Genomic DNA, 22,818 nt, shown 5'->3' on the forward strand with positions numbered 1-22,818 from the left:
TCGAGAACCTGAACTCCATTTATTACAAAAGACTGGGTTTATCACACTGTACTATGAACGGCCACAGCCCCCGCCTAACCCCTAAGGCCCAGAGAGGCAGCCTGGGTGGAGGCCCCAACAGCCCTCCTTTGACACCCGCTCCCCTTGCAAGAAGGTCCTGGGTGTGGGGGTCACCTAGAGTGGGCCTCAGAGTGGTCCTTTGTCTATAAAACCAAATGGGTCCAAGGACCCCAGGCATATATATATATATATTATATATATATATATAATATATATATATTAAAAAATAGGCCATGGCTTCCCTTTCACAGAGTGTAGGTAAGGTGGGACCACCGATGCCCACTGTGGGAGAGAAGGAAGTCATCTGTGGCAGGGACCGTGGTCTGCTCCCAGAGCGAGCCCAGGTAGCTGCATCAGTTCAAGTGGCTGGTCAGCCTGGGCACCTGGAGGCCCCGGCTGCTGGCCAGTCCTGCCCAGCCCTGGGAGCTCTAGGCCACCTGGATCTGCAGGTCCTCATCCTCGTCCAGGTCACTGGCTCCGTCCCCCGCCTCCTCGGCGCCAAAGCGAGCACTGCGGATCTTTCCAAAGAGGGGGGCGTTCTGCTGCTGCCTTCGGAGCCTGTGGGGTGGGGTGACAGGCGGGTCAGGGATGAGCCTGATCAGCTGGTGCTGACAGCAGCTAAGCCACCCCTAGGGCTTCCCTGCTGCCAGGCACCAGACTGGGCCTTTTACAAACATCACCTCACCTCACTTCATCCTCCCAGAAGCCCCTGAAATGAGGGAGGTGCTTCTGTCACCCCCATCTTACAGACAAGGAAACTGAGGCACAAAGCAGTTGAGTAATTTGCCCGAAGTCCCACAGACAGCAGTGAGAGGTGCTGGGCTCTGAACTGGATGGCTGGCTCTGGAGCGGGCCAGGGGCTCAGAGAGGTGAAGCAGCAGGCTCAAGGTCATGCTGCTGGAATTCAAACCCAAGCCGGGCTCCAAAGCCCACAGGAAGAGAGTTTGGGTGTGTGACTTCTGAGTCCCCTACATCCTTAATGTCAGTGAGAAAGCGCTCCACCCTAGTTCTTCTCCACATTAAAATTCCCAAAGCCAAAATTTACGAGGCAAACTTCCCTTTAAGAAGAGCTGGTGGAGGAAATGCCCATCCCCCCTTTCCCCTGGCTCCCCTGCACCCCACCCCCAGCAGAGTAGCCGCCCAGGCTGCATCTTACTGGAAGGTATGAATTATTAACACGGCAGGGAGGGGCACAGGCGGGGGCCTCCATTACTGCACTGTGATTTAGTGAGCTGTCCCCGGAACATTAAAGCACAAAAAGTTGGGAAATAAAATGAGGCAGCGGTCCCGGGCAGCCCCGCCCTCCCTGATGGAAGCACTTGAGAGGCTGGGCAGAGCCTGTCTGCCCATTCTGGGAGTTTATGGCTCCCAGAGAATGTGGCCAAGACTGCGGGAGAGCCCTGAGGCTAGGCAGCCTTTGGAGGGGTGTGTGCTGGGTGGGGCCGGGGGCGGGGCGGGGCGGGGGCGGCAGGACAGAGCTGGCCAGACACTGAGCCTGACTTGGACTTGTGCCTGGGCCCCTGAACAACACTTTACAGGCAGCATCCCAGGCAGCTGGGGAAACTGAGCCTTGGCTGGCCAGGTCACACAGCTGACAGGTCTGGCTCCATAGCTTGTACTCTAAGCCACAGAAACTCAGCACACATAGTACATGCTCTGTAAATGAGGGGTCAGGCGGCACATGTGTGGGGGGGTGATCTGGCCTGACCACCCACTAGCTGTGTAGCTGTGGAAGGACTTACCCTCTCGTGCCTTAGTTTCCTCGTCTGCCAGCCCCCTAGGAAAAAAAATCTCTCCCTTTCCTTCTCTCATAGGAGCATGATTCTTTTTTTTTTTTGCGGTACGCGTGCCTCTCACTGTTGTGGGCTCTCCCGTTGCGGAGCACAGGCTCCGGAGACGCAGGCTCAGCGGCCATGGCTCACGGGCCCAGCCGCTCCGCGGCATGTGGGATCTTCCCGGACCGGGGCACAAACCTGTGTTCCTTGCATCGGCAAGCGGACTCTCAACCACTGCGCCACCAGGGAAGCCCGAGCATGATTCTTACAGCACAATATCTGACCCAAATACAAAAGCTCTACTGCTATTTAGCATTTATTATGTGCCAGGTACTTTTATAAGCATAGATCAGCTCATTTAATTCCCACAACCAAGAGGTAATAAAAACTGTTATCAGGCCCATTTTACAGATGAGCAAACTCTGACCAAGAGAGGTCAAGTAAGTGGCCCCAAATGACATGGCTAGTAAGTGCAGAGCCAGAATTCCCAACCACCCAGGCAGCCCTGCTGCAGAGCCTGGGCTCCGTCTATGCCATGAAATAAGAGGATGTAGGTAAGGGCCTGCCCCAGGCATGGCACAGGAAGAGTCAGTCTCAGGTGGGGGCTTCTGAAATGTGGAGGGGCTTGGACTAGATATTATCTGTCATCTCATGTCTCTGAGGGGAGTCGGGGGAGAGAGCCATTCACAGGGTGTTGTGATGGAGAGGGAGGCAGGGGAGGGATGCAGAGTGTGCTGGGTGGGTCCTCCAGACCTTCTGGTCCTCCCTCACTGAGGCTGATGGGTCCTGCCTAGAGATGAGGGGGTCCGGGCTACCCTCAAGGCCGGGGCTCCTCCGTGGTTCCCTGCCCTCCAGTCCTTCAGGATCACCCCAGCCTGCTCGGTCTTCTTATCAAAGACTCCCCAGACCCACTGGCCCTCCCTGCTGCCCCACGTTGGGCCTGACCTCTCTGGCCGCCCCTCCTATCCTCTGGACACACGACACAATTCCGAGGCTCCCAGCTGGTCTTACTTCCTGCACTCCCTTCCCTGGTTTCCTGGCCCTGGCCCTTCCTGCCTGGAGGGGACAGGATTCTGGCCCCAGGATGTCCAGATCTCTTCCTTCTCTGTCTTCCCCACTAGCCCCACTCAGGGCTCCAACCCTGACCCCTGACCCTTGGCTTCCCTCGGCTGGAAGCGCCTCTGCCCTGTTTCTGTGCCCCAGCCAGGAGTCCTCCCCCCGAGGGGCTGCACGCTGGGCCCACCTGGACTGCACGTGCTCCAGCTGCACTTGCAGGTTCTCGCTTTGCTCTGTCTGCTCGTCCAGTGACCGCTGCAGCTTACGCGCCTGGTTGTGAGCCTCGTCCAACTGGGGGTGAGCAGGGCCAAGAGTACAGGAGTCACCTTGGGCTACGCCAGCCTGCCCTGCCATCTGCTTAGGACCAGCCACTCCTGCTGTTCCTCTGTGGGAATGATCTTCCCCAAGAGCAATTCCTGTCGCTCCTTTGAGGCCCACCTCCTCCAGGGAAACATCCCTTTCGCCTCTCTTCTTTGCTGTTGCCCCCCCCTTCCAAATCTACCCATCCTCTAACGCCCCAAGCTACTGATCCACCCATCAACCCACCTACCCTATGAATCTGTCCATCTGATCCTTCATCCACGGAAATATCCATCTGCTCATGGAGATACCCACCTACCCACTCACCGTTCGTTAATCTCTTCAGACACCCATTCACCCTACCCTTGTGTCCTTCCATCCTTCTCTCCTTCTTTCCCTCTCCATTCATTCTTCCACCCACTGACCCGGTCGGCTGTCTGTCCATCTTTCCACTATCCACTCAGTCATCCATCTTTCCACATATCCATCCATCATCCATCCATCCACCCATCTATCTACCTATCCATCCATCCATCCAACCAATCACCCATCAGGCATCTGTTGTTACACCTCATCCATCTATCCTCTCTCCCTCTTCCATCCATCTGTCCATCCATCCATGGAGTTATCCTTCTGTCCTTCTATTTAACCAACTCCATATCCACCCACTCATCCATCCATTAATCTATTCAACCACTTATCCACCTTGTCTGTCCATTTTTCTTCCCATCCTCCTACCCACACACCATCTGTCACCCACCCACCTGCTCTATCCTGGGTCCCTCTTGAGAGTCAGGCTTGTGCCAGGGGACCCAGCATGGACCGACATGGGAGGGCCCTGCAGCCCCACTCCCATCTCCCCCAGCTGAGGTCTGCAGGCCTCAGCAGAGGGCTGCTTTGGGCCCCAGCAGGCGCTCACCTCGTCCTCAGCCTGGGCCAGCTCCTTCTTGAGCTCCTCCACCCGCAGCCGCAGCTTCTTCACCTCTGCCTCGTGCTGTTCCACCCGCCGGTTGGCGTGTGCCAGCTCCGCCACCTTCTCCTGGAATTGCTTCTTCAGCTTGCTGTGCACATGCTTCAGGTCTGCCAGCTCCTGCAGGGGAGCAGAGATTGGGGGAGGGCTCGTGCGAGGGAGTTCCATGAGGTCAGGCAGTTCTAGGGGTTCTAGGGGTGTCTCTCTTGCCCGGAATCTCTCCACCTGCTGTCTAAAATACCAGTACTAGAGCTGGCTGAGCAGCTGTAGGCTAGAGATGCCATCTAGTGAGGTGAGAAGGCATGCGGGGCAATGAGGGAAGAGGTGGGTGGAACTGGTGGCTCCATTCCGGACATGTAACTCTGGGGCGCCTGCTGGAGATGACATGGAGGTGTCCAGCAGCCTCCTTGAGCTGAGTCATGTTTTCTGGGGAGGGGTGAAGTCGGGACTCTTTGGTGTGTAAATGGCATTAAAGCCCTGGGTCTGGAGATGAGCTAAGCTGGGGAGTGGGTGTCAGAAGAAAAGAGAGCAGAAGCCAGAGTGGCTGGGAAGGGGATGAGCAGCCAGGAGAAGAGGTGCCCACCTCTGAGCTCAGTGATTTCCCTGAGCCTCAGTTTTCACATCCATGAAATGGGGGCAGGCACTACCTAAAGGTCTCTTGAATCCATCCTCTTTGTTCCATCTCCACCATCCTGAGCCTGGTCCTGGCCTCTATCATCTCCCGCTGCCCCAGGAAACGGCGACAGGCTCCCCACCGGCTTGCCTTCCTATCCACCTTCCACACAGCAGACAGTGAGCGCTGAGAACCACAGCCTGCTTGCACCTACCTCTTACTCTTCAAAGGTGGCCCTGAGCTCCTGCCTCACCTACCACGTCCTTCTTGCCCACTGCCCTCCAGCCCCACCAGCCACCCTGCTCCTCCAACGCTCCATGTCCCTGTCACCATGGGACGTTCATTCACAGTATTTCCGAATTCTCTCCCGGAATCCGTTCACTACCAGTCAACACCTGCTTTCGCTTGAGACCTGGGCTCAAACGTCACTGCCTCAGGGAAGTCTCCCCATGACCCGGGCCTAAGCCAGGTCCCCTGGTACTTCCTCTTCCCTCTTCCTGCCCAGCCATGGAGCTGTGTGACCAGCGTTGAGTGTGTGAGGGAGGGAAAAACACCTGCATCTCCCTGAGCCACCAGCTCCACGAGGGGAGGCCACGTCCCTCCTGTCCGTTCACTGCTGTGTCCCCAGCACCTAGAACAAGGCTTACACACGGTGCTCAGTAAACATTTGTTGGGTTAATAAAAGGGCTGTTGAGAGGATTAAGTGATATCATGGACAAAAAGCACCGGCACAGGGCCTGGCCCACAGTGGTGCCCCATAAGTGCAGCTACTATGATATCACTTAGCTTGGCCCACAGTGGGTGCCCGGCAGGAGCCGTGGCTGGGGCGATTACGACCTCTGTCCGTAGTTGTTACTTCAACGGTCCCTGGCACCCTGCGGGTTGGAGCCGGACACCCAGGAGGCGCTCTGCCCCAGCCCTGGCCGCGCCACCCCACCTTGTTCTTCTCGAAGAGCGCGGCCTGGCTGGCCCGCAGGTCGCAGTCCAGCGCGCTGGCTGTCTGCCGCCGTCGCCGGGCCAGCGCCTCCTCCAGGTCCCCGACCTGTGCTCGCAGCTTCTTGTTCTCACGCTCTAGGCCCAGCTTCTCTGTCTCCAGCCGCTCACGGCGACCCCACTCGGCTGCATTCTCCGCCTGCAGCCGCTCCATCTGCAACAGGGCAGGACAGGCGGAGGGGTCCACAGGGAGGGGGCACGGAAGGCCAGAGCTGGAGGCTCCCCCTCCCCACCTCCTCCTGCAGCCGTTTTTTTGGCTCCGGGAAGCAGGTCCAGCTGCAGCGGCTATAATTAACCCGGGCTCATTTCAAGTGTGCAGGATGTGAGGGCACTTCTAGTCTCTGTGTGGGAGAGAGGCCCACCCCCTGCAGACTGGAGCACCCTCGGGGTGTGGCTGATTCCCCCTTAGTGTACAGACCTGGTTCCTGCCCTCTTCTACGTGAATGACTGATGGTGGCAGGGCCCCTGGTCCCCCGAGCCCCAGGCGCTCCCAGTGGCCTCACCTCGCCCCTCAGCTCCGCCATCTTCCTGTCCATGCTGGAGCGTGCACCCAGCTCATCCTCCAGGTCTTCCGACATGCGGCCCAGCTCGTCCTGGTGGGCCTCCTTCAGGATGCTGAGCTGCATGATACAGCACAGCCTGGTTAGGTGAGGACCACCAGTCCTGGGGGGTGGGCACCGGTGCATAAGGGCTCAGCAAGGAGCCTGAGGTGGTGCCCAAATGGGCCACCGGGTATCTAGAACAGACCCCGAACTTGACCACTTCTGCCTCTTCTGACATCGCTCACCTCCTACCTAATTACCATCTAGCCTCCCAGTGTCCACTCTTGCCCCCCACCTCCCCAGTCAACCCGTTTTCCACCACAATAGCCCAGGAGGAGCTTTTAAAAAAGATAAACCCAGGGGAACTCCCTAGTGGTCCAGTGGTTAGGACTCGGCGCTTCCACTGCAGGGGGCTCCGATTCAATCCCCAGCTGGGGAACTAAGATCCTGCAAGCTATGCGGCGTGGCCAAAAAATAAATAAAAATAAAAAAGATAAGCCCGATCATAGCTCCATTCCCAGGTTCCTTAAGATAAAAACTGACGGATTTCCCTGGTGGCACAGTGGTTAAGAATCGGCCTGCCAATGCAGGGGACATGGGTTCGAGGCCTGGTCCAGGAAGATCCCACATGCCGCAACTACTGAACCCACGTGCCACAACTACTGAGCCTGCACTCTAGAGCCCGCCAGCCACAACTACTGAGCCCACATGCCACTACTACTGAAGCCTGTGCGCCTAGAGACCGTGCTCTGCAACAAGAGAAACCATCTCAATGAGAAGCCTGCGCACCGCAACGAAGAGTAGCCCCCGCTCGCCGCAACTAGAGAAAGCCCGTGTGCAGCAACGAAGACCCAATGCAGCCAAAATAAATAAATAAATAAAATTTTTAAAAAAGATAAAAACTGACTCCTTCCTATAGTCCCGTAAAGCCCTACACGATTGGACCCCTACCTGTCTCCCCTCGACCGCATCTCCCACCTCTCTCCCTTGAGCTCTCTGTGCTCTGGGCCCCTCTGTCTCCTCCCTAGTCCTCAAATACACAAGTTCCTGCCCATTGCAGGCTTCACACGTGTGGTTCCCTCTGCCTGGTGCCCCCGTTCCGAGGTATCTTGAAGGGCTGACTTTTCTCATTCTCAGGTCTTGGCCTAAATGCTCCCTCCTCAGGGAGGCCTCTCCTGTCCTCCCTGCCTAGAAGGGGTACTTCTCCACCCCCCCCCGTCCCCCCAAGAATGTGAGCTCGGGAGGACAGACAGTGTGTCTGTCTGCCCACCTTCGTATCCCTGTATGGCCTGGGACCAGGGCAGTGAACATTGGCTGAACGCACCCAGTGGATCTGAATCCGGGTCTGCCTGTGGGTGTGGGGCTGGTCACATGAGAATCGCCAGGGGTGCTTTTAAAATAGTGCAGATTCATTGTACAGCAGGGAAAACTGCCAGATGAATGCTCTTTGTAATGGCATGCATGAGCCTTCAATATGGAATGTTGAGGGAAGAAAGCCTGATACAAATGAGAATCTTTATAATTACGTATCTGCAAATCTGCACAGTTGTGTCTTACTCACTTTTCTTCAAAAGATTACACAATTTGAAAAGATTAAAAAGACAGATTCTTGGACCCAACCCCCAAAGATGCTGACTCAGGAGGATGAGGGTGACGTCTGCGAAGCTCTATTTTAGGAGATTCTTTAAAGAGATTCCACTTAAAGACCGGTTTTCCAGGACAGTTTCAGGCTCTGAGGTCTGTGAACCTCCCGCCTTCTGGAAAAGCAGGGATCCAGCCCAGCTTTCTGTGGGTGGCTGCGCCCCCTGGTGGCCATCAGGGCCTGCACAGGAAGCAGTAAGGGAAGCCCAGCCTGACCTCTGCCTGCCCTGAGTCCTCAGAAGGCAGTGGTGGAATCCCCTCTCTGCCAGCTGGAGCCTCAATTTCCTCACTTGTAAGATGGGGACATCAGGACCCAGATTTCTTGACTGCTGTGAGGCTCCAGCGAGATTTCGCACCCACTATGTGCCCAGTGAATGTCCAGACTCCTCCCCTTCATCTTGGTCTACAAGGCCTATGAGATTTAGCTCCTTGCAATCTCATGTCTCACTTACTATCCTCCAGCCACACTGGCCTCTATTTCCTGAACACACTAGGCTTGTTCTGGCCTCAGGACCTTTGCATTTTCTGTACCTTATGCCAGGAACTCTGCCCCTATCTCCTCTCAAGGGTGGCTTCTTCAAATCACTTTAGCTCTTGCCTCAAATGTCACCCTCTTAGAGAAAGAAGCCTTTCTATGACCCACCACCTCATTTCTCTGAGTGTGTTTTGACTCTTTCACAGCTTCTGAATTTATCTACCTGCTTACTGTTGGTGTCCCTCACCACGAACCCCCCTAAGGTGAGCTCCTGAAGGTAAGGACATTGCCTGCCCCAGTATTCAGAACACTGCATGGCACATGGCTGGTGCTTGACAGTGAATGAATGAATTCCCTTCTTTCTTCCATTCCCTCTGCTGAAATTCGACAGTGCAGCACTGCTTCCTCCAGGAAGCCCCTGTGGTCTCCAGGACTCACTTGTTTGAGCATCTCCTGCTTGGTCTTGCTCAGCTCCTCATACTTGATCTTCCACTGGCTGAGCTCCCCCTCCAGCTTCTCAATGTTCCTGCTCAGTGCCATTTTATCCCTGGGGAGGGGAGAGGGAGGGATAAACGGGGATGAGTCCACTGGGGCCCTCTACTGAGTCCTACGTAGTCTGCACCTGTCAATCCCACGTCCAAAGTGCTTGCCTCTGCATTCAAGGCCCTGGCACCCCACTCTGCGGCAGGCACCCTGGTTTTGCCTTTCTTCTGGAGCTCCACCCTCTGCACAGCTACAGGTGCCCAGCTACCAGTGTAGAGTGACCGGGCCTCCAGGGCCCTGGGCCCTGGGCTTATCCACCAAATGAGATCCCCATATCTTCCTATCTGTTTTATGTAGGCTTGGTTTGAACACACAGCTTTGCAGTTGGAAAAGCTGGAAAACACTCTCCAGTGACTCTCTGAAGGACGGGTCCCCACTTTTCATCATCACTGGGTGGCAGTCCCATGTGTTCTCATGACCCCCCACCCTGCACTCTGTCCTGAACACGAAGGAGGCGCTGTGGGTAACAAGTACGGTATCTGGCCCCAGCACACAGTGCTTTACGACCAACCCCACACCGTGCTGGTCTCCCATTCTGAAAGTCTAGTATTTCTTTACATTTTAGTTTGTACAATAGGTTGATTTTTGTTTGCTTTGCTTAAAAAGAAATGTATTGTCTCATAGTTCTGGAGGCTCCAAGTCTAAGACCAAGGTGTTAGCAGGGTTGCTTCCATGTGAGGGGTGTGAGAGGAAATCTGTTCTATGCCTCTCCCCTGGCTTCTGGTGGTTTGCTGGCAATTTCTGGTGTTCCTTGGCTTACAGAAGCATCACCCTGATCTCTGCCTCTATCTTCACAAGGGCATTATGTTGATTTTTAAAAGACTTCTGTGTGTAGTTAAGTTAAACTATCTTTGTATTTAATTTCTGGACAGAAAAGAGGGTGTTACAAAATATTCATCATAATCGGGCTTGTGACCCGATCAAGGTAACTGGTGACCTCCACGTCCTAAATCCACTCAGTGCTCAGTCCTCTTCCTACTTGACTAGCTGATCACTCCCTCCTCCGTGACACAGTTTCTCCTGCTTTCTCTGCCCCGCACTGGCTCCCTTCTCCTGTCTCCTTTGCTGCTTCCCTCTTCTTCTAAATTTGGTCAGCTTCAGGGCCCCATCCTCTGGCCACCTCCCTATCCACTCTCACCCCAGCTCACGGCTTTCAGTATCATCTATTTGCCGATGACTCTTACATTTTGACCTCCAGTCCAGACCCGTCTGACAAACTCCAGATTCATTCATGTCCCCAACTGCCTCCGTGCCATCTCAAATTCAACACGTCCAAAGCCAAATTCCCAGCTGCAACCCCCCCCAACCTCCGTATCCCTTCTTCCCTGCTTTTATTTTTGTCCACGGCACTCTCCCCCCATGAAGGCAGGGATTTCTGGTCTTACTGATGGCTGTATCCTCACTGCCGAGCAGAGCCTGACCCCGATGCCCAACACGTATTATTTGAATTAATAATAATTAAAAAAACACCTCACACCACTGTTCTAAAGTCCCAAGACTGAAACAGTACCATTCCGCTTCAGTGAATCTCACCTTCTGAGACACGGATTTTCATTCTGTGATTCTGAGGATGCCCTGGCGTGGCCTGGCCAGGCCCCCAGCCCCTGCCTGCCTCCCGGGACTTACTCTCGCTCCTTGAGCAGCACCTTCTGGGACTCATCCAGCCGTAGCCGCAGGGCAGTCAACTTGGAGGCGTCCTCCTCGATGGTGGCGGTGTCCTCCCAGGGCAGTCGGCTACGCTCCTGGCGGCCCGAGCTGCCCCGTGAGGCCCCGGCCCCTACGCTGCGTGCCTCCCAGCAGCCCTCGGGCTCCTCTGGTCTGCTCTTCAGCAGGCCCTCCACCAGCTCCAGCTCCTGTGGGGTCCAAGGCGGAGGCTGGGTCAGTGGTCGCTGAGTCCTCAGTCTCTTAGCCTTCATCGTGACCTCTCCTAGGCCCAGGGTCTGGCATCAGCTTGGTGGGTAACCTTGGGCAAGTCACACAGTCCTTCTGGACCCCAGTTTCCTCTTCTGCTGCCTGCTTCTCCACCCCTGGAGAGGGAGGGACACACCCTCTCCCTGCACTGCCTGGAAGTACATACAGAGTCAGCCACTAAGGTTCCCTGAATCCTGGAAGAGTCCCCAGAATAGGTGGTAAGCTCCCTGTCAGTGGAAGTATGCAAACATTTGGTGGGACACTGGTGTGAATGTATGTAGAAGCAGGGATTCCTACAACAAATAAGGACTAGATTCCCTCAAAAGGAATTCCCACTCGAAGATCCCGTTTTTTAGGTGCAAACACCTGAAACATGATAAGTGGTAAAAGATGCACAGGAAGGTGGGTGGCCTCTGCGAGCAGAAGCAGCTCCCAGATAGGAAGCAGTGAAGGATTATTAACTCCACTCTGAGGCCTCTTCCTCCCTGCCAGGCTCCCCTTCCCCTTTGCCCTTGTCTGCCCCCTGGCCTGCCTCTGACTACAGACTCAAGACTCCCGTGGTCTCTGTTACAGCCTGGATTTTCCCACAGCCTTTCCAGATGAGTCTGGGCCACCCTGAGGAGTTTCTACTCCTCTTGTATCTCAGACTCTCTGGGTGGGGGCCTCTGATGCCACCTGGTCCAAAGCTCCAATTCACAAATGAGGAAACAGGGAGGGAAGAAGGGACTTGCTGTGGGTCACAGAGGACAGGGCTGGGCTGGAGAGCAAACTCAGACTGCAACTCCAGAGCTCCCGCAGCTGGTACCTGCCACCCTGTCGACTGTGACTCATAACCAGAAGAAGGAGAGAACAGGAATAGTGCCGTGAGGCTGGCTGGTATACAGGGGCTCTCATTCCCGGCCCCGAAGAAAAGCAATGAACCCCAACTGCAAACACCCTGCAGGCCTGGGGAAGAGGGGCTTCAGCCACCAGGAGGCAGCGGTGCCCACTCTAGCCCACAGGCAGGAGAGGAGAGGGGGCAGCCAAGAATCTTAGCTAGAGGAGCTGGCCTGCCTGGGGACCAAACTGGGAGCAACCTGAGGCTGGACTGTCCCCAGATGGCCTTCTGGTGACAGGCCTGCTGGTTCAGGGGAGGCTGCCCTCCATACACGCCATTAATATTCCAGATACACTGATTATTATCACCATGGGCTCTGAAGTTCACCTGGGGGCAACTCCCAGTGACTCTAGTCACCAGCTGGGAGCCATTGGTACTTAACCTCTCAACGCCTCAGCGCTCTCATTTGTAAAGGAAATACTTCCTGGGGTTGCTCTGAGAATTAAGCAGACAATGCACATGCAGAGCCTAGCGCCCTGTGGAGGTGCCCATCGAACCATGGATGCCATTTCCCAAACTCACCAGGCACTCTCAGCCTCTAGGTTTTTGCACAGAATTTCCATCACCTGGAATGCATTCCTGCACTTTTCACAGCCAATTCCTCCGCATCCTCCTAGTCTCAGCTTAAATGGACTGCTTCCAGGAAAGCTTCTGTGAAGCCCCTCCTCAAGGCCTGGATCTGGGACCTCCTCTGTGCTCCCACTGCCTTGATAACCCCCCACCCCTCAGCTTTGATTGACATCTCTTATAAATGTTTCCCCCTTCCCCTAAATTCAAATTGAACGAATGAATGGATTCAGCTCTGCTACTAATGGATGTCTTCCAGGTAAGTGCTTAGAACCTGCTCCTGCTGAAAGAGGATTTCTTGGCTCTGTTGACTACTCAGGTGTGGGAGTGGAGGGACCACCAGAACCGGGGACTCTGCCCTGCGGGCGGTCTCTGGAAGGGAGGTGACCTGGGGCCCTGCAGTGCAGAGCCCGACCCCCTAAAGGAGTGAAACCTCCCTGCGGGCCCCGCCCTTACCACCCCCTTTCTGAGCCAGGCGGCCACCTCTTCTGCCCGTCAATCAGCCCCTCCCACTTCTAAACTCCAGCGCGAAGGCCCCTCCCAGCAGCCCCGTCCCCCCACCGCGCACCTGGCTGCCCTGGGGTCTCTCCGACCCGACGTCACGCACTGGCTCCTGCTCCCTCTCTGGCTCGGTCTCGGGACAGTCAGGAGTCCTGTCCATGACCCCCCGGGCGCCCCGCAGCCGCGCCAGCTCGCGGCCCCGCGCCTCGCACTCGCCCTGCGCCTCCTGGCGCTCGCGCCGCGCGCCCGCCAGCTCCTTGGTGAGCGCTTCGAGACGCTGGCGCAGCTGGCGCACCTCCTCGCGCGCGCGGTTGCGCTCGGCGCGCACCTTGCTCCACTTCTCGCGCCAGTTGGCCGTGCAGTCCGACCACCAGCGCATGGTCTTCTCCATCTGCGCCGCCCGCGCGCGCGCCTCCTCCAATTCCCGCAGCCGCAGCTCCTCACGGCTCTCCCAGTCCCCGTCGGCCAGCAGCGCGGGCGCCGGCGGCAGTGGCAGAGCGGGAGGCGGCCCGGGCGAGGGCGCGCCGCTTGGGGGCGTGGGCGGCAGCGAGTCGGCCGGCCCAATGCGCTCGGGCGACGGGCTGCCCAAGATGGTCAGGAGGCTGCCTTTGGACAGCTGCGGGGACTCGGCCAGCCGGGGGCTCGGCCCGTGGCTCATGGTGTGGCCGCGGGGGCGGGCAGGCTCGCGGGCCCTGGGCTGGAACTCCCAGACTCAGAGGCGGCGCGGGGCGCGCGCGGCGGACGCGATACCACTGTGCATGATGGCCACTGCTACCCGCTGCTCTCCCGGCCACGGGGTGGGGGACGCCTCCTCCAACCTGTGGGAGAACACAACCATTATTAGGAGGTGGCTACCATCCGTCCATATCCTTAAACTCAGCCATGGGAAGGGAGTAACCGGCAGAGGGCACAGCACGGGCAAAGGTGGGAGGAGTGAAAATGGTCACTTCCAGAAGCCCCAGTGAAACTGGAATGGTGAGCAAGGGCCAGCAACCGCTTCCTCACTGACCTCCAGACTCCCCCCTTGAGTCCCTTCACCCTGCAGCAGCCGCAGCTGATCTGAAACCTTGACCTGCTGTCCCTGACCTTCAGGTCCCATCTCACACAGTGAATGGCTTGTACTATTCTCTCTCCACCCAGAATGCTGCATGCTTCCATGCTGGCCCTGCCTCCAGGAGTCCCCTCCCAGCCTCTTTCTGCACTGGGCTAATGCTTCTCATCCTTAAAACTTATCTGAGATATCACTTTCTTCAAGAAGTTTTCCCAGAGCCCCTCGGGCCAGATAGTCAGCCCCAGCCCATGTCTCCACTAGCCAATCTCACTGTACCACTTATCTGTGTCCCTGTGTGCTCCCCATCTTGACCCTAGGCTGTGAGTATGCTCAGGGCAGGGGCTGGCTCCTGGTCTTTGTCCCAGCACGTGATGACAATGACAGTGACATTTGTGGAGGCCCAGGCACCATGGCTATGTGAACTATCCTCTCAACAGACTTGGGGGAAATTATAGACATTTACTGAAGAGGAAAGGGAGGCTCATCAAAGTTAAGCCCTGGTGTTAATCCGGATACAGCATCCAGAAGTCCAAACGCAAACACTGGGGCAGGTTTGGTGAATACCTGCACGCATTGGTGGTATGACAGAAATAAGCCGGTGTCGAGATGGTAGCGGTGCGGTGTTGTGAGGTGCCCCCCATGCCTGCCGCAGAGCTCTGCTGTTCACGGCCACGTCCCCTTTAAAATAAGTGAGACACGTGCCCCTCTCTATCCCCAGCCTGCCACACTCTCCCTCCAGGTGGCTTTGTGCTGCTCACCAGGAGCAGGCCCTCGGGGCATCTCGTACTTCCTTCCCCATTCAGCTGGGCCTGTCCCACAGATACTCACCCCGGGCCCCTAAGGCCCTGCCCTGATTGCCATCTCTTCCTTTTTTCAGGGACCCATCAGGGCACTGCTGGTGGGGCTCTCAGCAACCGGAACAGTATCCCAACACTGTCTGGCCAATGCTCTGTGTGCCCTCTTCACCCTCCTCCGGCCTCTAAGCCCCTCACTCTTGACAGGTGAACTAATGTCAGAGTTTGCAGTGAAAAGAGAAGCTGTCAGGCTGGTACTCCCTCCCTGTCCTGTCCCAAGCCCCACGGCCCCTCCTCTCTGCCTCTAAGAGGACAGAGGGGCTCTCCCTCCTTGGGTCAAAGGTCCCCCCACATCCAGCTTCTCCCACCCCTGCCAACGATCCCTCTCCAGGGGGCCTCCCCACCTGTTGAAGTCTCTCCTGGCACTTTCACCTCACTTCTCTGTCTCCCCCCTTTCAAGGCCCATCCAGAGGGGTCCACACTTGCTGTCTCCACCCTGTCCACCTCCCTCTCTCTCTCTCTCATCAGGCCTTGCCAGGCTGGCTTCCAGCTCCCCTACCCTACCCACTGGGCACATCCTAGCCCTCACAGGTGTGCTCTCTCTAGCTCTGGGCACCTTCCATCCCTCCTTTCTTGCATCGCTCTCTCCCAGGATGTTCTCCGGGTTTTCCTCCTCTTCTCCAGCTGCTCCCCATCAGCTTCCCTGGAGTGCTGGTGTCTTCCAGTCCTTGCCCCCTTCTCCTCTCTGGCTGCCCCTGCCTGAGCCATCTCGCCATGTCCTCAATAACCCTGAGTCTCTCTCTCCACCCCGGGCTGCCCTCCAGGACCGCCCAAACCACCAGCATGTCCCTCAAACAACTGAGACTCAGCTTGGTCGGGTGGCATTCACCATCTCCACTCTCCCTACTCCTGGATCCTCCTTCTGGATGTCCCCTCTGGGAGAAGATCATTTCCTTACTCCTTCACGCTGTGAGGAACATCCTGGAATCTGCTTTCTCCCCACCTCCAAGTCATGTCAGTCTGTCTGCCACACATCACGTGGATCTATATCCACCTCTTCCTCCTCAGCCACTAACCTGTCAAGGCCACCACCATCATCTCCCACCTGGGAGACTGCAGCCACCGCCCTCCCTGCCCCATCCCCCTGCTCCCTTTTGCCTTCTTCAGATCCATTCTCAAGAGCAGCAGCCAGAGTGAGTTTTGTTTTGTTTTGTTTTTTAAATAAAATTATTTATTTATTTTTGGCTGTGTTGGGTCTTTGTTTCTGTGCGAGGGCTTTCTCTAGTTGCGGAGAGCAGGGGCCGCTCTTCATGGCAGTGCGTGGGCCTCTCACTGTCGCGGCCTCTCGTTGCGGAGCACAGGCTCCAGAAGCGCAGGCGCAGTAGCTGTGGCTCATGGGCCTAGTTGCTCCGCGGCATGTGGGATCCTCCCAGACCAGGGCTCGAACCCGTGTCCCGTGCATTGGCAGGCATATTCTCAACCACTGCGCCACCAGGGAAGCCCCCCAGAGTGAGTTTTTAAAAACACAAACCTGGGACTTCTCTGGTGGCACACTGGTTAAGAATCCGCTGCCAATGCAGGGGACACAGGTTCGAGCCCTGGTCCGGGAAGATCCCACATGCCGCAGAGCAACTAAGCCCGTGTGCCACGACTACTGAGCCTCTGCTCTAGAGCCTGTGAGCCACAACTACTGAGCCCACGTGCCGCAACTACTGAAGCCTGCGCGCCTAGAGCCCGTGCTCCGCAACACGAGAAGCCACCGCAATGAGAAGCCCGTGCAGCAACGACGACCCAACACAGCCAAAAATAAATAAATAAATTTATATTAAAAAAATAAAAACACAAACCTGATCATGCCAGTGGCCACAACCGTTGTCATTACCAATAGCTGTGACCTCTCTCAAGAGTCAGTTCCGAGCTCACTCCCTCTAGGGCTCCAGCACCAAAAATTCTTCAATCTCCAAAGGAGCTGCAGCCTACCGATCGCCCTGCCCGTTCACTGTGCCCACTGCCCACCCTGTCCCTTCTCTCCTTGCTACGTGCCATGGTCGCAACCTTGTCCTCACAAACGCCCTGAGTGCCCCAGCTGCCTCACCTGTTCTTGTCTCTCCAGGCAACGCCAACCCTGGTCGCCTCCACCGCTCTGCCTGCTCCTGCCGTTACCCGTATAACCAGGCATCGCAGGTTTTACACCACTGTGTGGCCCAGTGTCAGTTTCAATTCATGACCATCAGTGTCATAGTGCCTCAGCGTTGCTCAGTGATCCTACTACATTTCTCTAGTGCATTTGCTGTTTGTTTACTGTCTGCCTTCACCAGGCACCAGCTCTAGGCCCAGCTCTGTCACCAACCTCATGTAAACCACTGCCCCATACTGGGCCTCAGTTTCTCCACCTGTAGAACTGGGGTGAGGGAGGCCAGCACTTCTAGATCAAGGAGTTTTTCAGATTCACCTGGACACTTGCTTAAAATGCAGTTCCTGGGCCTCACCCCCCAGAGAATCATGTTCAGTAGGTGTGGGGCTGGGAATTTGCATTTTAATCATCCAAGTTTGGGACATATGAGTAACTGGTGATGCCTAGTCACCAACCATAGTTCCAGACACACAAACATGTATGTATCAACCCCAGTAACACCTGCACAGACAAAGTTACGCACACAGACACAGCCATACAGACCGAGGTTCCAGGTCCTTGTATACCCCTGACTCCCCAAGGGATCCCTGGAAGGCTGCGTGCCCAGTGTGACTCAGTCTCTCCAACTGTGCAATGAGGTGGCTGGCCTCGATTCCATGTGCATTCACAGACATGTGCACACCCAGACACACAAGCAATCCCATACATGTAAATATAGATACAGAGACACGGGCAGACACACACACACTCAGAAATGGCCCCATATGCACACACAACTATATGCACAGAGAGACACTCACTTGTAGATAGAGAGTTACAGACACACCTGAAGACATATACATGCCCAAAGATGGATACACAGAGACATACAAAGATACATATTCATCCCTAAGACAAGCATATACACACGAACACATACACGGACACTCACACTCCTCCTCGCCCCATTTTCCTGGCCCAGCTCCACATGGAGAAGCTCTTGGAAAAGAAAAACAATGTGAGAGCCTACGGGGGAGGGGAAGGGGGTAGGAAATCCGAGTGCCAGCCCAGCAGGCAGCCCTGGCAGCCCCACCAGAGCTGTGCTGGGAACAGGGGAGGGGTGGTGGTGAGGAGGGGGTGCTCAGGGCCGGTCCCCTGTCTGCTGGGCCCGTCCTGCAGCCCCTAAACTGAGAGGGGGGGGGGGCGGGGGGCCACTGCCACATCCTCTCTGAACGCTCTGGGAGCTGCCAGGCCTGGCATGGGGCTTGGCAGGGAGGGGTGGCCCACTCCTTCCAGGAATCCCAAGCCTGTCGTGCAGGGGCAGGGCAGGCACCACCCCGGCCCCTAATGGCTTCCAGGCGCCCACACTAAAGGCAGGGGTGGGCTCCAGACTCAGCTCCTGTTCCCCTCCCCAGGAGCCTGGCCCGGCCCCTCCTGGGGGCTGGCGGCGGGGAGCAGTGGGGACAGAGGGGCTCTGAACAGCCCTCCCGCCTTCCCTCCTGCAGGCCCAGGGTCCCGTGAAAGGTGTCTGTGCGCGCACATGTAAAGGCATGAGGGTGGGAGCCCAAGGTCGGTTTTCTGGAGAAGCCTACCCCCCAGCACACCAGGAGCCCTGCACACACACTCAAGGGCAGCTAGACTCTGCCCAGCAACGCCTCCCCTCATCCCTACCCCCACCCCACTCACATAACACAGCCTTGGGGACACAGACGGACACACACACACACACCCCAAGCCCTAGTAAAGTACACACTCACCGAGAGTCGATGCCACACAGAGGTTCAGCTTGCAGTTGTAGAGGCTCCAGCTGCCCTACCCTGCCTGCCCTTCCCCACCAGGCTCAGCGCCTTCTTCCCCAGGGGTGTGCAGATATGTGTGGGGTGGCCTCCTGATTCCTGCAGGGTGTCACCACCTCCCAAGGATTAGGTGGAGGAGGGACCAGCCTCCACAGGCCCAGAGAGCCTTTCCCACCCACCCTCCCCTCTCTTGCCTCCCACCAGCCAGACGGGTCTATTCCTGCTTGAATCCTCAGGGTTTCTGCTCAGGCTGTTCCCCCACTTGGGATGCCCCCCTCAGCCTCTGAAACCCCACCCATGCTTCAAGCTCAGTTCCACCACCTCCAGGAAACGCCTTGGCCTCCCCAGCCCCACTCTCTGCCAGGGAGCAGAGACCCATAACCTTCCGCAGCCAGACCTGGCCAGCTGTCCTCTCTCTTCTTGCAGTCCAGGCTTCCCCCAACCCAGGTAGGACACTTGTGCCACCCAGAGCCACTAGGACAGGCCCTGCGTACAAGATTTGCTCCAAGTTGCCTGGTGGGGTGGAGAGCAGAAGGCCGAACCATGACTTCACAACCCCTGAGCTGGGCAGCAGGGCCATGTGGGACTCAGAGTCCCTGAACCCCAGCCCTGCAGCCATCCTCACTGCTCCAGGCAGCGGCTGGCCACTCATAGGACAGAAACCATAATGCTCTGATCCGATGTTTGCCTCAGGCTAGGCCCTCCTCAGCCCTGTCTGCACAAACTGACCAGTGGTTCCTGCTGCTCATGGACCTGTTTGGAATGTTTGTTTCTCCTTTCTTTCTCCAGCGGCAAACCCCTACGCATCCTTTAAGACCTACTTTGGGATACCTCTCCTCTGAGTAGCCTTCCCTGACCTTGCGCACAGAGTATGTTAGTGCTCCCAAAGCACTGGCACCTCCCTGTTCTTCAGCAACTGCCACACTGTGAAGTCCACAAGGGCATCCTGGTCTCACTGGCCGTCGGCACAGGCCGCAGATGCTGCATAAATGCTTCCCAGGTTGATGGATGGAAAATGAACAGTTAAGGGTTGCCTATAACCTGGGAGGGTTGAGCCATCCTAAGGATCAGGAGTCACTTTGTGGCCAGGCTCTGAGACAGGTAGGTGTCAGAGTCTGTCTGAGGTCAAGGTCACAGGGAGAGGTCATCTCATGGCCAGGTCAAGGATCAGGCATCTTACCTGAGGAAGCCTGACTCACAGGGGGACAACTTTGTGTTTCACCCTTAGCATGTTTAGATGACTCATATCTAGTGAGAAGGGTAAGCAATGCTGAGGCCTAGATGGGGCCCAGTTTAGGGGATTGGGGCCGATGCGCCTGGTGGCCCTACTCTTCCCTCCAGCTCAGAAACCCTCTATGTTCTCCCAGAACCTTTCAGGTGGGGCTCTAGGGCCGGCCTGTGGCCACAGGCCTCGCTGTGGGCAGGGAGCAGAGCCCAGCAGGAAACCAAAAAGGACGGCCTGATTGGATAAGTGCAGGGTCCAAGGCTGGTCAGCCCACAAACTGTGGGCGCCTGTCCCTCTGACCTGCTGCCCACACTCCACTCACTGGACCTCCAGGAGAGGACTGAGAAGGAGGGAGGAAGGTAAGCTGAGCCTGCAGGATGAACCGGAGCCCAAGGGGGTAGCCACCCCTGGCCTGTTCCCAGGTACCCCCATCTCATATCGAGGAGCCACAGATATCCTAAATCACCGATCAGAACTCCCTTCTTTATAAATGGGCCAAATGAGACCCAGAGGTACAGCTACTGGTCCACATCCACATAGAGGACCAGCAGCAAAGTAGGGCTGGGGGTGGGGCGCTAGAATGCTGGGACAAGACTCCCCTCTTGGGTCGTGATCACCTGAGGGGCAAGATGCCCCTGGGACCACCTACACAATGGGGTCCTCAATCATCAGGCCAAGTGGCAAAACATAGCTGGGAGAGGATGGGAGCCTTTCATGGGGGCGGACCCCTGCCCCGGGCCTCTGAGCAACTCCTTGAACTATATTCACTCTTGTACAGCAGACTTCCCACGAGTCTCATCTCTGCCTCTGTTATGCTGTGTGCTATCTGCAAGTCCGTGCCCTCTCTGAGGCTGTTTCCTTACTTGTATGGGGAGAGGCACTAACAAGATACCTAAAAGCTTTGTCCAACAAGTGGGAAAAATCTGCGCCAATACGAACTAATCCAAGCTCCACAACAGTCCTACATAACCGACACTTAAGACAGAAAAACTGAAGCCCCGGATGGGGAACGGGCTTGCGGGACATCAGTCGTTCGTACAATCAGAACGGTGGGGCAACCGAGGCCCACTCCCTTCTCCTCGCACTGAGCCGTCGTTCCACCTGCCCCAACTCCTTCCAGAAATTCCCCTTCTGCCCTCCCACGACCACGAGCCGCCTTAGACCTCACTTCCTTGCCCCCTCCCCAGCCTCCTAGCTCACGGTAGTCGCGGGCTGAGGGAGGAGGGTCTCCCGGCCCCTCGAGACGCGGTCCCGCCCACCCCACCACGCGGTCCCTCATTGGCAGCTGCCGCACGCCTGGGGCAGTGGCGCCGCGCTCCGATTGGCCCGCGCCGCCCGTCCATCCCGCACTCGCCATGGTGACCACGTTGGGTCCCCCGGGAGAGTTCCAAATTCCGCCCCCGCCCGCTGGCGCCCCCCCTCCCGTCCGGCCCCGGCCCACTGCATTCCGAGGGCGGCCCTGCCTTACCCCCAACTCCCGCAGCCCCTTCACTCCTGAGGCCCGGGCCCCAGGAGGTGGGGGAACCCGGGGAGGGGGCTAGGAAGTTCTGCTCCGAGTCTGGGGGTAGCTGCGGATGCGAGAGCCCCAGCTGCTCTCCTCTCCTCCAACACGCCCCCAACTTAACCCCTTCCCTCCCGCGGAAGGTTCGCGGCCTGGAGGGAGTTCCTGGGACGCCGTGGCTTTCGGTCTCCAGCATGGGCGGCCCCGCTCACCTCGGCCGGGAACCCGCGGGCTCCGGACGTCCGACCCGCCGCGGATGGGCGGAGCGGGTACGGGCCTTGCTGCGGCCGCCGCCGGGAGGGCCGAGGGAGGGCCGCGGAGTCTCCTCCTCCCTCCGGGGGGGAGGGGAGGGAGAGGAGTCGGCGGGGCGGGGGCGGTGGGGCCCCGGCGGGTTGCGGACTGGCACTGACCCTGGCGGACTGGCACTGACCCTGGTCCTCCTAGTTGGTGGGGTGGGGGACCCAAACCTAACTTTGGGGCGAGGGGCGCGGGCCGAGCCGGCGGGATCAGCACAGAGCGTGCCCGACCCCGACCTAGGCCCCACCCCAGCATGGGGGCTGAGAGTTGCGGGGGAAGGAAGGCATGGTCTGGGGGCGCCCGTGGGGCTCGGCTTTCCCGCCTCAGGTTTCTCCTTGCGCCAGTGACATACTAGGCGCCCAGCAGCAGAAGTGGGCACCGGCTGTCCCGGGCTTAGCACGTGGAGCGTGTTTACCGAGTGTTCACTTTTGTTACCTGCATTCTTCCCAGTGCCAGCTGTGCCACCGAGTGGACGTGGAGCAGAAAGTCCCTGCCCCTCATCGGGCCTCAGTTTTCCCTTTGTACAACAGAAGGGTTGGCCAAAGTAACCTCGCGTGTTGAGAAGTGTGATGGGGCACTTGGCCCGCCGGGCGGAGGTTTTCTTCGATGTGCCAGGGTAGGGCCGCAGCTGACGGGTCGGTCCCGGGCAATTACCTTCTGGGGCCCTTGCGTGCGCCCTGCCACTTTGGGGCTTCCTCCCTTGGGAGTGGGTGTCTTCGGTTTTGGCGAGAGGGAGAGGCGGGTGCCTGGCGGCCCTGTTCTTACCACATCCTGCGTGCTGGAAGGCCGCTGAGGTGAATCCGTCTAAAAAAAGGACCAGAAGTTCAGAGAGGTAGTGGAGGGAACCTTGCTGTATTGGGACTTTACATGGGAAAAGAAACTAAAATGAAGAAGATAAATTAGTTTGAACCGATAATTAACAATAGAGGCATATCTCTTTTTATTGCCCTTCACAAGACGTTTTGTTTTGTTTTAACAAATTGAAGGTTTGTGGCAACCCTGTCTAGAGCGAGTCTATTGGCACCAATAGCATGTGCTTACTTTGTGTCTCTGTGTCACCGTTTGATAACCCTCAAAATATTTCAGACCTTCCGCCAGCAAAAAGGTTATGACTCGCTGAAAGCTCAGATGATGGTTAGCATTTTTTAGCAATAAAGATTTTTAAGTCAAAAAGTTTTTTTTAGACATAATGCTATCGAACACTTACTAGACTACAG

General features: G+C 57.0%; 2 protein-coding genes across 12 annotated transcripts in view; one reads left to right on the plus strand and one right to left on the minus strand.

Moving 5' to 3' along the window:
• On the minus strand, positions 1-21,594 carry CCDC102A (coiled-coil domain containing 102A). 5 transcript variants are annotated; one of them, XM_059043846.2, is made up of 10 exons: positions 21,517-21,584; positions 18,540-18,677; positions 12,892-13,642; positions 10,595-10,821; positions 8,864-8,972; positions 6,271-6,387; positions 5,712-5,921; positions 4,111-4,281; positions 3,079-3,182; positions 1-618 (listed from the first exon to the last, which is right to left on the minus strand). In XM_059043846.2, exons 3-10 carry the CDS (start codon positions 13,480-13,482, stop codon positions 489-491), a joined length of 1,659 nt encoding a protein of 552 aa, XP_058899829.1. In that variant the 5' UTR covers positions 13,483-13,642; positions 18,540-18,677; positions 21,517-21,584; the 3' UTR covers positions 1-488. The 5 variants fall into 5 exon arrangements, with proteins under 5 accessions (XP_058899829.1, XP_066874604.1, XP_058899831.1 ...); XM_067018503.1 differs by lacking the exon at positions 21,517-21,584 and adding an exon at positions 21,272-21,510; XM_059043848.2 differs by lacking the exon at positions 18,540-18,677 and having other exon boundaries at positions 21,517-21,594.
• Positions 21,246-22,818, plus strand: part of ADGRG5 (adhesion G protein-coupled receptor G5) — a 24,267-nt gene continuing 22,694 nt past the window's right edge. For 5 of the 7 annotated variants that reach the window (XM_067018496.1, XM_067018492.1, XM_067018495.1 and 2 more), the window contains exon 1: positions 21,246-21,573. The gene's annotated coding sequence lies outside the window, so the exon portion shown is untranslated. The remainder of the gene's footprint in view (positions 21,574-22,818) is intronic. The other 2 variants (XM_067018498.1, XM_067018494.1) reach the window with 2 other exon arrangements.

This window comes from Kogia breviceps, chromosome 18 (assembly GCF_026419965.1).
Source record: "Kogia breviceps isolate mKogBre1 chromosome 18, mKogBre1 haplotype 1, whole genome shotgun sequence".
Taxonomy (NCBI): Eukaryota; Metazoa; Chordata; class Mammalia; order Artiodactyla; family Physeteridae; genus Kogia; species Kogia breviceps.

Coding starts and splice junctions, on each gene's coding strand:
- CCDC102A (XM_059043848.2), bottom strand. CDS start 13,482: ATGAGCCACGGGCCGAGCCCCCGGCTGGCCGAGTCCCCGCAGCTGTCC. Junction 10,822..12,891: donor AGAGACCCCAGGGCAGCCAG/GTGCGCGGTGGG, acceptor TGGACCCCACAG/GAGCTGGAGCTGGTGGAGGG. Junction 619..3,078: donor CTGGAGCACGTGCAGTCCAG/GTGGGCCCAGCG, acceptor CCCACCCCACAG/GCTCCGAAGGCAGCAGCAGA.